General features: G+C 35.7%; 1 protein-coding gene across 1 annotated transcript in view; it reads right to left on the bottom strand.

Annotated features, from left to right (window-relative positions):
• Window positions 1-3,303: 3,303 nt before the first annotated feature.
• xpo4 (exportin 4) overlaps window positions 3,304-13,813 on the bottom strand; it is a 115,283-nt gene continuing 104,773 nt past the window's right edge. The window contains exons 18-23 of the mRNA XM_059964214.1: window positions 12,974-13,154; window positions 11,684-11,802; window positions 11,060-11,190; window positions 10,027-10,144; window positions 7,889-7,981; window positions 3,304-7,775 (exon numbers count right to left, since the gene is read on the bottom strand). Coding sequence (XP_059820197.1) covers window positions 7,578-7,775; window positions 7,889-7,981; window positions 10,027-10,144; window positions 11,060-11,190; window positions 11,684-11,802; window positions 12,974-13,154 — 840 coding nt within the window. The 3' untranslated portion in view covers window positions 3,304-7,577. The remainder of the gene's footprint in view (window positions 7,776-7,888; window positions 7,982-10,026; window positions 10,145-11,059; window positions 11,191-11,683; window positions 11,803-12,973; window positions 13,155-13,813) is intronic.

The raw sequence follows: 13,813 nt of genomic DNA, 5'->3' as shown, positions 1-13,813 counted from the left end.
AATGTTGTCCCAGAAGTGCTGTAGAACATCCAGGTGGTCTTTTGCAAACTTGAGATGTGCAGCAATGTTTTTTTTTGGAGTGTAGTGGTTTCCTCCATGCCCTTCCATTAATACCATTCTTGTTCAATGTTTTTCTTATAGTGGACACATGAACAGAAACTCTAGCAAGTCCTAGAGATTTCTGCAAGTCTTTTGCTGTTACCCTTGGGTTCTTTTTCACCTCCTTCAGCATTGCATGTTGTCTTCTTGGTATGATCTTTGCAGGATGCCCATTCTTGGAGAGAAGCAACAGTACTGAGTTTCCTCCATTTGTAGACAATTTCTCTTACTGTGGACTGATGAACACTTGGGTCTTTAGAAATGCTCTTGTAGCCTTTTCCAGCTTCATGCGAATCTTCAGTTCCAAGGTCTTCTGAAAGTTGTTTTGATCAAGGCATCGTACATATAAGCAGTTCTTGAAAAGAGCAGGCTCTATCAGTAATGTGTGTGTGTTTGTTTGTTTATCGGGCAGGGTACCACTACAACTCACCTCCAAATTCATCTCATTGATCGGAACACCTGACTCAGCTTTTTGTAGAAGGCATTACCCCAGAGGTTCACATACTTTTTCCAGCAAAATTATGTAATATTGGATCATTTTTCTCAATAAACAAGTATGTTTTTTGTGTTATCTATTTAATCAGGCTCTCTTTATGTAGCTTTAGGACGTCCATGAAGGGGGTCACAAACTTTCTAACATCACTGTAGAATTTTGACAAACCTCTTATAGATGTTTGGTTGAGAGTATGTTGACTGGCTGCATCAAGGCCTGGTCTGGATACACCAATGCCCTTGAACGTTAATGTAATAAATATCAAGAACATGAGATGAAGAGACCTTGAGAGTGAGTCCATAAATTGTAGGAACAATTCACAAACAGTAGCTGATATGGTCCAGTCCATCACAGGTAAGGCCCTCCACACAACTGAGCACATCTGCACTGTTGCAGGAAAGCAGCATCCATCAGCAAGGACCCCCCAGTACAAAAGCCATACTCTCTTCTCACTGCTGCCATCAGGAAGAGGGTACAGGAACCTCAGGACCCATACCACCAAGTTCAGGAAATTATCACCTCTGGATCATCAGGCTCAGGAACCAGAGGGGATAACTTCACTCACCCAATCACTGAACTGTTCCTACAACCAATAGACTCACTCTCAAGGATTCTTCATCTCATGTTCTCGATATTTATTGCTTATTTATTATTATTTTTCTTTCTTTTTGCAGTTTGTTGTCTTTTGCACACTGGTTGTTTGCCCATCCTGTTAGGTGCAGTCTTCACTAATTCAATTGTTTCTTTGTACAGTATTTACTGTGATTGGCCACAAGGAAATGAATCTCATGGGTTGTAAAACTTGTTCCTATTTATAGAATGTCCTTACATCTAAATTCTGAATTTAATATTATGACAGCGGTTTATATTTTTATTGAGATATAGTGTGGAATAGGACTTTTAATCGGACAACCCAGCAATCTCTAATTTAACCCTAGCCCAATCATGGCACAATTTATAAAGACCAATTAACCTACTAACCCGTCCGACTTTGAACTATAGGAGGAAACTGGCGCACCCATAGAAAACGCTCACATTTCATGGGGAGGACGTACACACTCTACAAATGATGTTCAAACTGAACTCTGAATTTCGATGCCCCAAGCTGTAATAGCATCCTGCGAACTGCTACCGTGCTGCCCTTGATGTTTATGGGTGTCCATAAATCAGCTGTTTGTAACCTGGGGACTAGCTGAAAATGGAAGAAAATTCATAAATATGTGTTTGCCTGGATTGGTTAGCTTTGATTTAGTAATGTCATTCCTACGTCAAGTCGAGTTGATGCCCAGCATCGTGCTTTAAGATACAATTCAGTATTGCAGATCCCTCACCTTGACACTGTTTCATTTGTTAATATATTTACAAACATTTTAATAAAAAGGATTGTTGGAAGTTCCAATTATCAACTGAGTTATCATTCTAAAGATTGGTATTTAATGAGATTTTGAATAAACATGTATTTAAACTGATTTAGACAATCATGGGATTAGCAAAATTGTAATACTTCCTGTTTAAAGTGAATTTGAATATTATCTTCCAACAGTTCCAGTAAAATTACTGTTAATTACCAATCAATGTATTTGGTTCCCAAAGTTGAAAGATTTTGACTTATTAAATAGCAGCATTAATAGTACATTTCAGAAATTTCTGTTGATTTTTATACAATATTAAGGTGCAAATATTGAAAAAGTGAATTTGATGTCTCCGCATTCACTACAAGAGATTCTGAATTATTATTGGTGATAGTGGATTCCAGTTAATTGGGCCATCAGTTAATGGGGCAGCTGCATATTTGGAATACCTCTTGAAAGAGCAAAAACTAAATGGAGAAATAGCTGGGATTCACTGTATTTACTATGCTGTTTAATTTGGACAGAAGAGTGTTAGACACTGTACCCTGCTTAGACCAAACAACTTTTAAGGAGGATAGGTTCTGGATGCTGGTATTTAAAAAAAAAAATCAGTGATTTTTGTCATTGATAGTTGGCAAGAAATAAGCAGTAAGATGATTCAGAACTGTTTTGCTCACTGCAGTTTCAATATTATTCAGGCTCTGAGATGCCAGTAACGGCAGGGTGTGAAAATTAAACTACTTCACTACTTCAATAAGTTAAGACCTACAAAGAATTAAGGTACTGACAATCTTGAATGTTACAATGAAAATTATGATTTAGTGCAATTACCAAAAGCCTTGTATGAAGTGAGTCTATTATCTGCACTGATTTTGTTCATTTACAGTCAAAAGAACACAGCTGCATACTCTGTGACAATTCTTCTTGATAACTATTAGAGATCAATACATTTTTATAGTACTGTATTGGTAGCGTTCTAATTTGTTCCATACTTCATTAATAATTTGTTACTCACTTAAATGACAGTTAAAAAAGGTATTTAAAAAAGAAAAACTATTTCCATGAAACTTTGGCAGAGTTTGGGCAGCTGCTTAATTGGGCCAAAATGTACTGGTCCCAATGTGTCTCAATTAACAAAATTCGCAGTACACATATGTTTAAAGTTACTCCAGTGTCAACTACCATCTGTTCTGAATGCTAAACTCAGTTTGTAACCATGTTAAGACAAAAGAAAATTAAAATTTACTAAGAAGCCATCTGTTATGCTTTACAATGCATCTTAATATTTTAAATCACAATGTTACATTTTAATCATAAGTAATAGTAATTGAAATTGAGGCTTAAACTATCACTTTACATACTACAATATTGAACATGTTTTAACCTAATATAACATTGATTCTATTGTTTAAATGTAGTGTGAGATATCCTATTAACAAAACCAATTTTTAATGGTGACAGGTTGATTTAAAGAGCAGCCAAAGTTTATTTGGTCGTCACCGCATATATACAGAGAAACATTCCATGTGTATTTTTCTTTAAAAAATGTATCTTGTACTATGCAAGAAGGGTAGACTATGCAATAGTCAGAATTTGTACTGAACTCAACTGCAGCAAAATATTAAATTTTATAAGAACACTTATACGATACATTTTAGGTGAGACAGCTGTCCCCAAAACATACCTTCAAATCTTTACAATTCCTTCTATTTGCAATTAAAAAAATCTAATTGTCAAAATTCCTATAATGTACATAAAATGGTGCTGAACTTGCACACATCAGGGATGTAATGTGAAAAAAAATCACAAAAGGTACAAAACATACAAAATACTAATCATTTAAATGCATTATAGCTATCAATTTATGCATAACTGTCCATGAACTGATAACACATCAAGAAAAGCTATGATTCATTCAAAACAGATTCCAGATGAATTAAAAAGGTCACAGTAGTTGTCACATGGCAGCAACTGACAGTTTTTAAAAATTTTTATTGACCTGCATTATTTCACAGCATAGTTAAATACTTTGTTCAACAGTCCTAAATATCCTGGTCAGAACTAGGACTGAAATCATGGAATTGAAACCAAAATGTGACACCTTTTAAAAATATTACAAATATGATAACCAAAAGTGAAGCATTCATTCTGTACCTTTTTTTTAAAAAAAGTTTTCATTTTAGCATAATTTGGCTATAAATTACTTAACGTTTTATGATAACAGACAACAATAGTTCCAGCAGTTTAATCACAGGATAGAAACTTCACATAACATGATAAAATGGAATATCAAATACAATGTCCGGGGGCTTAGAATACTTAAGACAAATCATATTATTCTTTGATCTTTTTAACATAACCACATTAAGTGATGCTGAATAAAATCTGTACAATGCGTCCCTTACTCTAATACCCCATTTTCCTGTATCTAAGTTGACACTATGGTTAATAATTTCATCATAACAAAGACAAAGTTCTTGGTCTTTAGCATATATTTGCATTACCTAGGTGATGAAGAACACCAAATTCATATACAGCAAGTTTTCTTTGCCACCAATTTGTACACATGCAAATTTGACAAGGAATTACTTTGCTGTACAGCATGCATTGATTAAGATCTATTTAAATATGATAATCTTTCATTTTGCAATTCAATTATAAAAAACATTGAAGATGGGTAAACTACATCAGATTATGTCTGGAAATAATACAGGATGTTGGAGGGAATGGAAGAGTGGAGAAAAAAGGCAAGGTCAGAGCTCAGTGCTTACAAGCAATATTATGCTTAATGAAGATGTCACCTCTTAAGCTCCTTCTACATTATTTGTAGAAATATATGACTTTAAAAATCTTCCATTGCATCCATTAAAAAAATAAGTTATTGCAGTTGCATTTTAATGGGAGCCTGGCCAAAAAAGTCATGGGTAAATTGCAATTATATTAATTAATCATCTTTCCTTATAAATGGTTGTCAATAAATGTTGTCATCAAAAGAAATAAAATGCAATGTATTTCTAATTTGCATATAATCTTATTTTTTGCCAGCTTTTGGAATTAGATAGGAACAGTTAACAAAATAAAATGTAGTAAAAAATAATGATTCTATGCGAGGGCTAGTTCAAATATTTTCATAGCAAATGAAATAAATAACTTGTTCAGATTGAGCTGAGAAGATAGGTAGCGATAGAGGGAAATTATGTGTTTGGCCTCAGATTACAAGAAACTAGTTTGATAAATGGGGTATTTTGAAAAGACCCAAAGTGTGGACAAATATTAAAAAGCATTAATGCACTACAGACAAGGGATCTGCACAAGTTCTCAACCACATTGTTTTTGCTTCAGTTTCTTTTGAATAATCTAGAAAAATTGAAAAGCAAAATGCAGCAATTTAATTCCATAAGTTACTCCATTTTTATTTTAAATGGAGTATTTTATGGGATCCTTACAAACATGCTTAAGCTGGCCTGCTGGCTTCAGGAAACTAAACATAGTACAGGTTGAGCACCCCTCATCTGAAAATCCAAAATCTGAAATTTTGATGATGGGACGCCACAAATGGAAAATTGCACAAGGCACTGGGAAGGTTCCCAGATGATGTGCAGGTCTCTGCTCACCACAGACAGTTCTGAGAAGTAATCTCATATACCCTGAGTGGGGCCTTCTTTGTTTCCAGAAGTCATCACAGCCAGATCTGTGTATTACTCACAGTGATTACTATGTTGTATTTTCATTATATTAATGCAATGTAATAATTTTATTGTTAACTATACACGTGAGATGAACAAGTGTAAGACAAATTGCTTACCCAGTAGCACACAAATTCAGTTGGGAATGATGGCAATATCAAGCAGCCACTGACTGCCCAGCTGGATGGCTGAGGAAGTGACAGCTTACCTTTCTGATGGTGCAGTGTACACATGATTGTTTCATGCAAAAAATATTTAAAATATTACATAAAACTACCTTCAGGGAGTATGTACAAGCTGTAAATGGAATTCATGTTTACACATGGGTCCCATTCCCAAGCTACCCTGTTATACAGATGTAAATACTCCAAAATCAGGAATGTGAAACACTTTAGGCCCCAAACATTTTGGATAAGAGGTGCTCAACCCGTACTACAATTTTTCAGTAGTTTTGACACGCAACCTATACATAGTTCAAGGAAAGGTATACTCCTTTAAGGATAATGAAGTGGGCAACAACATTAGAAATGTGGAAGTGTTTCAAGTTACTAAAACAGAAAGACATATGAATATTTTGAACAGAGGCTGCTATTACACTGATCACATTTAAATGCTAACCCCTCTTTTCCCCTTCAGAGGATCATTGCGCATATTCTGTTTCAGCTTTTTAGTGGTGGGAACACCACAAGCTTCTCCCTTCCCCTACCCCCAACACTTAATCTGTGTATTTAAAACTAATTCAATGTTCAAAACTCAACCTGATTCACTTCTCATTTTGGAACTCTAAGTACACTGTGCAGTATTACAATATTCTATTTACTTATGTACATACAATTTGATTTGTTGAGCAACAGCAAGTCAAGGCAAAATGCCCAACTATTTATTTACATTTTTCTGAAGTCACAAGTTTGATTTTTGACTTTGCAACAGTATAAACCAGAGTTTTGTTTTGTTTTTTTTAATGTCCTAGGTTATGCTCAAGAACATTAAACAATTCAAACCCTAGAATTAGTTATTGCTCAAATAAACATAAGAACTTTGCAGTGTGGCAGTTCAGTGTCAAGTTGTGTTTTGTTTAAAAGTAAATCCCTTTAAACCTGAAATGCAGAACTTTGATGACTTAATTCTGATATCCAAAATGATAACTTCTATTTATAAGTAAAAGTTCTTAACGCTACTTCTGACAACAGACAGTTGACAAACTTTTCATTTTAGAAGAAAAGTACATTACAAGAGAAACAACACAAAGCTGCCACTTTGGCAATCCAGTTTCAGTCTTTCACTAAACAAAACTTTTGTATTTACAGAAAATAAGGCAACTGGTTACAATTCCTAAAATTCACCGCTGGAAGCAAAAATATATATTTTATTCTGAACAGCAGGCAGTACAAATTGAATCTGAAATGTGTGTACAATGTGATTACTGCCTAATATGCAAAAGAAAATCAAGATTAAAATGCTACAATTTGGTGTTTTCTTCTTTAGGTCACAAATAAATCCATACATTGAAAAAAAAATAAAGATAATTTCAGCTATAACACATTTACAGCTGTTCATTTTGTCTACAGTGATTCCCCAAAACAAGGGTTCAAATATAAGCAACGACAGTTTCTCTGACCATTTGGGCAGCTGGTTTGAACCAGACATTAAAAGGCACTGAATTCATTCACTGTGCCATTCATCCATACACTGGAATTTTCTAAAATACACTATTTAATTATTTTTTTAAGTAAACAATTAGTTTGTATGGCAAATCATGGCTAAGAAACACTGGCAACTGAATAGTAGTGGATTCATCCTTCGTTCTTATTGTGGTAGACCAGATATCCTGAGAGTCTAAAATCCAAGATGGCAGGCGATAGCCTTGGAACAGGTGTAAAATTCAGTCAGCTTTGATTTCTATGCTCTACAGTGTATTAGTCAACATGGGACTTTTGCAGTTTGCAATTATTTAACGCACAGAAGACCACCAACATTTGCCATGAAGTCTTTAAGGCTTTTTAGGAAGGCCATCCTCTGCTTGCGGTCCAAGGTGGGGGGAGTGCTGCTTCCAGTAAGATTATTAAAGGCATCTGCTAATCTTTGATATATAACTGGATCCTGCTGGCTTGATAGTAAGGTTTCAACTAATTCTGAATACTCAGCCTGTTGAAACAACAACATGGAATATAAGCAATTTTTCAAAAAAAAAAAAAAGAGATTCAAGATTAAGTGGGAGAGGAGTGTGGGGACAACAGATTATTTTTAAACACTCTTACCTGGTGCAGACATACTAATGTGTAAAATGCTTCTCCTGCAGCATCAGTAAGTTCAGCATTGTGCTTCTGCAATACCAGCATGTCAAAGACGAGCTGTAATCAATCAAATCACAAATTAACTGCCTGTAGCTATGATGGTCAGAGCATTTCTTAGAGACGGTAGATCTATCTTCTAAAGGTCCTGGTAATTCATGTGCCAGTTAGAATACTACAGGTATCCACCCACTCCTTTACAAACCTTTCTTAAGCCGAAATGGTGTAAAGCAAAGAACCATCCATTTATATGGGAAAAATTTTCATAAAAGCAAAAATCCTCTTCGTAATACGAAAACAGGTTACTAATGTAGGCCTTTTGTAAAAGCGAAGTGGAGTAAAGTGAACATTTGTAAAGCGGGGGACACCTGTATTTGAAATCAGTGCCAGTAACAGCCTATGTAGGTCAATATTTTAGTACTAGAAAGTACCAAAAGAGACCAATGATGTTCTGGTAGCACATCTGTAAAATATGAAACAGGAATGTGCATCATAATGCTGTTGCAGGAACTTAGATAAACCTGTATAGAGACTTTGTTCATAATGAATATTACGAAGTGTGGAGTTTAAACAAATGTCAAGGCCAGTAATGGAAGAATGTTGAAATTACAATTCCTGGCAAAAGAAATCCTAGATGTTTTGTGCAAAACAATTTTATTCAGGTTTTATTTAAAAGATTATCTGCCAATGTATTTTTGTAAATAAAATGAAAAGGGCAATCAAAGATATTTTAATATCTCAGCTAAGTATGATACAAATTCTTCAAAAAAAAAACAGAAAATGGTAAAAGAACTCAGCTAGTCAAGTAGCATCTTGAAACAGAGTTAATGTTTCTGGTTAAGGATCCTGAGAACTGAGCAAGAGAAAATAAGCTACCTTTAAGTTACAGAGAAGGTGAGAGAAGGGTGTTGGTGATGGGGTGAGACAGGAAGGCTGTGGTGAGTTGCTTTCTCTTTAGTTATTGAATTAACGTGGGCAGTTAGAGGGTGACTTTAGAAACAGAAGCACACAATGTTGCATAATGCAGGGTTGGAGGACACGTCCAGGTCAATTCCACTTGTAGAGAAAGAAAATGTAAATATCATAAATGGATGACTTAAAGCATAAATGAACAGCTCTATATAGGTAAGGCAAGGTAGCTGAGATAATAGAAAACAATATTGAGTGTGGAAAGCTGCAATGTTTGTACACAGATGAGGTACTGGTCCTCAGGGTTATACCGGACCTCAGTGTAACACAGCAAGAGACCACAGACACAGGAAGAGTGGGATGGAAAATTAAAGCGGCAGGCAACAGGAAGCAGTACACTTGAGTCACTTTTCATATGAAAAAACAGTTTGGATTCCTGGATGGTGCTAGATAGGGAAGAGGTGAAAGGGCAGCTCCATCACCTGTGGTTTTATGATATATTGCCATGATTATAGTATTAGGTAGGGATAGGAGAGAGGACCAGGGAGTCATGAAGGAAGCTGCCCTTTTGAAATACTGAAAGAAAGAAGCATTATTTGGTGATGGAATGTTGTTGGAGCTGATAGAAATTGTAAGGGGTGACATGTTCAATGCAGAAGCTAGTTGGGTGATAGGTGAAGAAAGAACTTCTACCTCTGTCGAGGGAAAGAGAAATGAGAGCAAAGGAGCATCAAATAGAAGAAATGTGGTCAAGAGCAATGAGCACCATGGTGGAGATGGAGGACATTTCAGAGGCATCTTTGTGAAATACACGGTCAGTGGAGAAACTGGCACAAAAATTCATTACAAAAGGTAGTATGGGGAAATACTAGTTAACTGTGGGAGTTATGGATGTTTAACATCTGGCCTATCCCCAAAATGGAGACAAAAGGATCTAAAAAGGGAAAATTTAGAAATGGATGATGTAATGGTGAGGGCACAGTGAATAACTGTGGAAAAAGTGATGAAATATGAATAGAATTTTAGCTTCTCAAAATGCATAAATAAAATTCAATCTTCCTATTAACATAAAATCAATTATCAACTAAATTGTCATATTATTATATGTTTAACTTTATGAACTTTAGGATTTACCATTCATACCATAACAATATACAAAATAATCAAAGCCCAACTATTGCAACTTTAAGATGTACCTTAAGAAAATGTCTGGTTGCAGTGAAGAGTGGTGATTCTGTCTCTTGTGCCTTAGCACACTGCTCAGCCAGGGGCGTAAGAGCTTCTAAACAGAGTTGGGAAACTTCAGATGTCATTCTGAAGAAAAGAGTGAAGGAAACTGTACAAATGCCATCTATGAGTTGCTATCCCTCGTGCAAATTTTAAAAGGATCAGAGTACATAGATATGTCAAACAGGACTGATTATACAAATCAATATATTAACTGTATTACAAAACTGGTAACAATTAAATAGATCTTCGGACTCCAAAGATGGTACAGAATAAAATGTGCTCTGCTTCAGCTATCTTTGATGCTGTTTAGAAAATCAAAGGAACTGAATTCCTATCTTTTTAATGTGTCTAACTTCTACCAATTTTTCTACTCTATTAAAAGGTTTGTCATTTTACAGAAGATGAAGGGTAAAAGCTTTTTAAAGCAGTTATGCAATACAACCTTATCTTCATGTCACTCTATGACCTTGTCTCTTAATAATTACCTTTAACTTTATCCACCATATTTGCATTCCTCTATCTTTGGCTTCTTCCTCATTCCAGGATTTAATCCCTTAATTCTGACAAGTGCACTTTTAAGCTACTAGTACCCTAAACTTTGGAATTCTTTCCTCAAACCCCTCTCTTTCTTTAAACCTTTCCTAAGAAACTAATTTACTTACCAGACTTTTCTTCATCCATCTTATCCCTGTGTGGCTCAGTGTCAACTTTTGACTTCTAGTACTCCTACTGAGAACCTTGTGTTTACAGTGTCCACACAACTGCTACCCATTTTTTTATTTATTAAAAGACACATGATTTCACTAAAGATGAAGGGAAAAATACTTGAGAAGTTGTGCACCATAGCTTTATTTTCAATATCATCTTTTCAGAGTTAGTTTGAATTTACGTTTGTACAAAGCAGGCTCAGATTGCTCCAGCCCACTTTAACACTTACTTGCCTGACATTTTAACTGTCAGAAGCATGGATTAGATCACCAACCAGCAGAAAAAGGATACGAGGTCATTCCCAGTTCCAAGGAGTACATAAGACTCTTAAAAAGTTCTTCTGGAAGTTGTGGTATTTTCTCAGGAAATATCTCACAGATGAAGGTGATTAATTTATAATATTGGTTACACAATGATGGAAACTGGCAAGACAAAAAAAAAACTTAATTTGTAAAATATTTATCAACTACAATATAAAATTAAGACAATTATGTGGCCAGAATCACTGAATCAAACTATTACACACCAGCCTCCATCATTAATACCAAACAACATTCTTATGATTTAAACAAGTACATTAAAAAATAGTTTTGTTTTTCTCACTGTGACACAGTATACAGCCTCTCCATGGTGCTCTTCCCACCTCCTAACAGTAAGCTCCCTCCATCCACCTCCCCACAATCCAGGTGCACCTTGGGGGGTTTGGCACATCCAAACACCCCTCCCCCCATCCAATTGATCTGTCATGGGTTTTAGTCTGCTGAAGCGGACCATGCTAAAATATACTAAATTCTGCACAAAACATATTGCTCAGCTCTGTAGGCTGTTCAAATCGGCTGCCAGTCTCCAGTAGTAGTAAATATAGAAGTGAATATAATTTTTCCATTATGTTTTAATATTAAAAATAACCCTTACCTTTAGCAAATCTTGTGACATTAGTGGCAGTACAATATTAACTCCGTAAAGGACAACATCTGCAGCTGACACTGATCTGTTTCCCGATTGCCCAGGTTCCTGTCCCCGAAATACTTCATCTGCAGTGGAAATAATGTGCAAAATGGATTAAAATTTCTCCTTCTTAAAAAGACCAGCAGACAGATATAAACTTTAGGAAATGGATGTGTTTCTAATTCTTGAATTTAAAACGAAATTCAATCTCCTTGATTCATGGTTATTATTTATTCCCCAAAAGACTTTAGGCATTTTGAGCATTTCGTAAATGAAAGCATTAAGTTATTAGAAATAATAGAGTAACTCATCTAGTGCATATGAGGATCTCAAACAAATTAGCATCAATAAAAAAAGGATTGACAAAATTACTTTGACTGAAAGCTAATAAATTCCCAGGACATGTCAACCTGCATCTCAAGATTTTGAAAGAACTGGCTGCAGAGATAGTGAATGCACCAATTGCTATCTTACACAATTATTCCCAGAATGGAACATAGCTAATATAATTGAAGCAAGGGTTGTAGCGAGGGTCAAAGGAAGAGTCAGAGCTACAGACCAATTAGACTGACACTAGTGATAAAACCTAACATTTCGTTGTCATTTAAAAAGCAGTAGAAGGCATGCCAAGCACCAGTGGTTCAAAGTAGCTGTCAAAAGTTAGCTGGAAACAGAAAATTTGCAAATTTTCAAAACCTTGTGGGCAAAAACTGCAACATTCTCTCCCACATGGAAGACCTTATGGCTCACAGCCATCAAACTGAACATTCTCTATGACACCAAAAACCAAGTTTCTTTGTTGGTTAAATTATGCCTGTTCTATGTATCATTTTCATTCATCTTCTACCTCCCACACTATCTACCTACCTAATGCACTTGTGACAACTAACATTCTGGCTTCAGTCATTTTAGAAATTTAGCAGAAACAAACAGTGGTTGCCTAAGAGCAACTACATTGCCAATCACACCTTATTACAAAATCTTAGTGGCATTTAATAAAAATTAAAAAAAAGCCACTTTCAAAAGCACCATTCTTTGTCAGCTCTATCCTTAATTAATGTGGTGACCCATTATGGCCTCACTCAAAAACATGCTCCAGAACTCAAATCACACCATTACATTATTGTGCATCAGTATTTTAAACCATCAGAATTTATTCAAGTGGTATTCATAACTTAAGGAGATTTTGTAATGTCATATATTTTGCATGTTGTTTTGTTCTCTTTGTCTTCATTGTACTCCAAAGTTAAAATGTACCTGTATCACTGAAATCTATAAACTCCTTAGATAGGAGGTTAGTCAAAAGCTCCATAATAAGTAACAAATCTTGATACTGTTCTTCTTCAGCTGCCACGTCAGACCGCTTCCTTCCCAAGCTGTTCTTGGAATAAACTTGCAGTAATGTTAGGCAGGCTTCATACAACTTCATAGCTTTTGACTGCAAAATCAGAAAAAAAATGTTAGTGGCTTAAAAATCACCCAAAACAACCTGTAAATGACTTCTACAGAAAACAGCTAATCAGCAGTCTCTTTTGCTCTTGTAATGAAACATACAAAGTAACAAATCTGATGAGAGATAACAAATGAACTCAAGTTTGACAATTCTTTTAGGTGCTATTAGCATCAAGTCAAAGGTGAAGTAAAGGAAGCATTGTTCTGCACTGATAACAGATTGTACAGAGAGATATCAAGCAACTGTTATAGTCTCAAGTCACTTAAGCCAACTGAGACAAATATATCAGTTACATAAACAAGAGTATACAGACAGTCCTCAAATCACTACTGTCTTCTGTTCCCAAAAACAGTTCATTATCCAAACTGTTGAAAAGTGAGAAATTAAAACAAATATACATGTGAGGATCACAGAAACATTTAGGATGGGAGAATGAATGGGCACAGGAAGGGCAGGCAGCAGCCAGCTTCTCTGATTCAGGGGGAGGGGGAGGGGAAGAGAGTCTGTTAGTACTCCCAGCTGTTTGGCCTGATTTAGCCCCTGATTGTTGCCACTCAGGGGAGGTGGAGTGGATGGGTGGGCAAAGTAGGCACATGGAAGATGCCTGTAGTCTCACAGCAGCTGGCATTGCCACCGATCACACC

Source organism: Hypanus sabinus, chromosome 3, assembly GCF_030144855.1.
Source record: "Hypanus sabinus isolate sHypSab1 chromosome 3, sHypSab1.hap1, whole genome shotgun sequence".
In the NCBI taxonomy this organism is placed as follows: domain Eukaryota; kingdom Metazoa; phylum Chordata; class Chondrichthyes; order Myliobatiformes; family Dasyatidae; genus Hypanus; species Hypanus sabinus.
Note: the sequence above shows the minus strand (reverse complement) of the source record. Positions and strands in the feature narration are given on the sequence as shown.